Here is a 3,603-nt window from a genome sequence, read left to right on the forward strand (position 1 = left end):
CTTTATCCCTCACCCAATCCACTAAAGAATCCTCATCATTTGAGTCGATCTAGCCCCTATCATTATCTTGACCCATGCATATGTACTGCATCCTCAGTCTCATATTATAATGCACATACACCAAGTCATTCAGACGTTGTGAACCCAATCGATTCCACCTCTTCGAATGGATGAGTGAAAATGTACTCCAATTTCTCTCACAACCAGATGCAAAACATGTCTAAGAGAGTACTTTGATGGCAATCTTCCTCAATTCCGGAGACAAACCCCCATACAACACCCACCATTCAGCTGCATTGTAAGTTACAACAAGTGTAAAAGATTATTTATGTTCCAAAACACTTAACACTTGTGTAACTTAACATAGTAAAATTTGGATTTCATACCAAGATCAGTATTCGTACGACCCACATATGAGGCGGGACCCCCAAGCTGCCTAATGCATCCTTGAATTCTTTTGTCTATAACAAATTTACAAATAGGGCCCTAGTTAACAACCATTGTACTGAAATTTAGATTCCTATAGTATAATAGTAATAATAGTACAAAACTAACCTCAGTATTGGCTTTGGCTTTGGCTTTGGCTTTGGCTTTGGCTTGGAGATCGGGGTTTGATTGTAACTTAGCAACCACCTACTTCACTGCTTCTAGAAGATCCGGATCCAATGCAAATCTCTAGTTGTACTGATACCTAGGGTTTAAATAGTATACTGAAATGTGACAAAACATATTATTGTCAATATGAACATTAATGCATTTTTATATCACATAAAAGAATGTCTTCAGCTTTGCTTACCAGCCTTATGCAAAGGATGAGAAAGCTGGCGCTCCCAACGGTCTTCTATTATTTCCACAAATTTTCTACTTCCACATGGGTTGGTAGCATAGACATTTTCCTTCATCATTGTAATAGCAGCCCACAGGCTTGGCAAGGTGGGTTTGAAAGCAGAATCCCCCAACTTCAACACGCCAACAATTGGTGTCAAGATTTTAACCACTTTACCCAATTGTCTCCAAAACTCCTTTGATGAAATGGTTGCCTGTGCCTCCCTACCACCAGCTGATCCTGCTTCCCTCCAACCAAACCACTCCTTAGATGCGAACATGGATCGAAGACAAACTTTCTTAGATTCAAAACTTTGGAGTGCAATATAGTTGGTAGCAAATCTTGTGAGACCGGGCCTAACCAAGTCACCCCTGCACTTCTCCCTCAATAGGTTCAATGAAAACTCATGATCATAGACAAATGTGCTCACTTGCCTAGCCCTTTCAACCACCGTATGCACAATTTTAAGTTTCCCCATATCCTTCAACATTAGATCAATGCAATGTGCTGCACAAGGATTCCAAAAGAGTTGGAATCTAGGGTTGTTCATCATTTTAATTCTGGCTTTCTTGTAGTTACTTCCATTGTCAGTCACAATCTGAACAACATTTTGTATTCCAACTTCTTCCACAACATCCTTCAAAAGCTTGTAAATATATTTTACATCATTTCTTTCCTTGGATGCATCACTAGACGTCAAGAAAATGGTTCTACCATCACAATAAACCATAAAATTGATGATGGACTTTCTCGTGGGCCCTGTCCAACCATCACACATTATGGTTACCCTATAGCTCTTCCACGTAACTTTTAACTCATCAATATATGCTTTCAAGTCAGCCTTCTCCTTAGGCAAATATACATTCATCACCTCATATGTAGTCGGCCCCTTTATCCCTGGACCGGCCTCAGCCATAGCATCAAGCATCGGCTGGTGATAGGGACCTGTGGTGGCGTTTGTTGGGATGCTATGAAATAACATCCACTTAGACACTGCCTCCCCAACATAAGCCTTCATGTCTTCCCACATCTCTTTTATCTTGAGTTGCTTACTACCCTTTTTCCTGTACGCATGGGGATCCTGTTGTAGCACGGGGTTCACACGAGGTGGAACCACTGGAGGTGAAGGTGGAGTTGGGGCTGCCCTTGTACTATGTGATCTCCTAAAGGGCAAAGGGTTCTGTGAAGATCCACTACCTCCAGCTTTAGATGGACCAGCTCCTCCATGTCTACGCCTTTCCGTCTCCTTATGAAGACTCTGTTGGCTCAATGCTTGCACCTGCCGCCATTGCCTAGCCTCTTGCTCAGTTTCTATGTCATCAGGCACATACACCGGGTCATCACTGTCATCATCACTATCATCATTATATCGATGCACGGGAGCATGTAGTGCCTCCTCAAACTCTATCCTCATCTTCTCTTTTGCCGCTTTTCTCTTATTCCCCCCTTCATGTCTTCAACTATGGCCTTGGCAATATGATTAGGCACTTCTCTGCATCTAGCCACATCTAAGGAATTTCCAACAAGATGTTGCTTAAGTCTTGTGGTCCCACCACCCATAAACCTCTTATGACAGTAGTTGCATTTTGTATGCCTCTTATCGCCATCAATCGACTCTCTATGTTTCCTTGCAATCTCTCCACTATCACGACTACTATCATGTCTCCCACCTCTCCCTCTTCTTCTGCCTTCTTTATTGCCTCCTCTAGCCATTTTATGTCACCCTGATGCTAATGCATAGAAAAAAGAATGTCATTATTAACTTATATTTTATTTTTACATAAAATCATTTTTTAATCAATTTAGAAAATATTTTAATGGCATAATACAACAAAATCAAAGATGTTATAACCATGGTTTAAAGTATCTCCGATACCGATATAATACCCTCCGATACGTATCTTAAATTTAGCCGACCGATACGATACACACCGATACGATATATTAAAATTTTAAAATCCTTTCGTATCGATATATATCCTACAATATATACAGATATGCATCAATACAGCACCGATACACATCGATATGATACGATATGCATCGATACGACTCTTTGGAAAATATAAAATCGAGGTGAAATGTACGTTTCGGTAACGATACAGTGCACTACGGTCATATAATGGCCAAGATGGGTAATTTTTCAGAACACGATATTTTGAGGAGTTTTTGTTCCAAAATTGCTGCCAGTCATATTTCTCTCTAACTAAAGTGGAAATCAAGGTTGAGAACAAGGATTTTACATTTATGAGACAACTACAAACCTTGAATTCTTAGTGTGATACCCTCAATTTAATGTTTATGCATAATACATGTTATCAATAGCTTTCTTTAACAAATTCTTTATGCAAAAGTGTTTAAAAAAATGTTTTCTATCCATTTATGTGTGTATCTTTAGCGTATCTTAGCGTATCTCTGATATGATACGATACCCTCTGATATTTATCTTAATTTTGGCCGATCGATACGGCTACCGATACCGATACTTTAATCCTTGGTTATAACATAACAAGAATATAGTACGCTCTAAATCACTCCAATATTAATCTCCAAATTTTTTTTTTTTAAATCAAAATAGAAAATTTTCCCTATTTTTAAAATTAATTTTCAATTATTAATCTATTTTTCATATTTTTCAAAAATTAAAATAAATAAATAACAACTGGAAAAAATTTTCACTCCGATGGAGTCGTAGAACAGCCATTGGTGACTAACATATATATAGTTGACAACCATCAAAGTAATATTTAGCATAAAAAGTAACAATTTATGTTAAT

At 38.3% G+C, this 3,603-nt stretch overlaps 1 protein-coding gene across 1 annotated transcript; it reads right to left on the reverse strand.

The window, feature by feature from the left end:
• Positions 1–782: 782 nt before the first annotated feature.
• LOC122070102 lies at positions 783–2,240 on the reverse strand. The gene has a single exon (XM_042634211.1). It carries the CDS (start codon positions 2,238–2,240, stop codon positions 783–785), a length of 1,458 nt encoding a protein of 485 aa, XP_042490145.1.
• Positions 2,241–3,603: the final 1,363 nt, after the last annotated feature.

The sequence above is a fragment of the Macadamia integrifolia genome, unplaced genomic scaffold (assembly GCF_013358625.1).
Source record: "Macadamia integrifolia cultivar HAES 741 unplaced genomic scaffold, SCU_Mint_v3 scaffold823, whole genome shotgun sequence".
Lineage (NCBI taxonomy): Eukaryota > Viridiplantae > Streptophyta > Magnoliopsida > Proteales > Proteaceae > Macadamia > Macadamia integrifolia.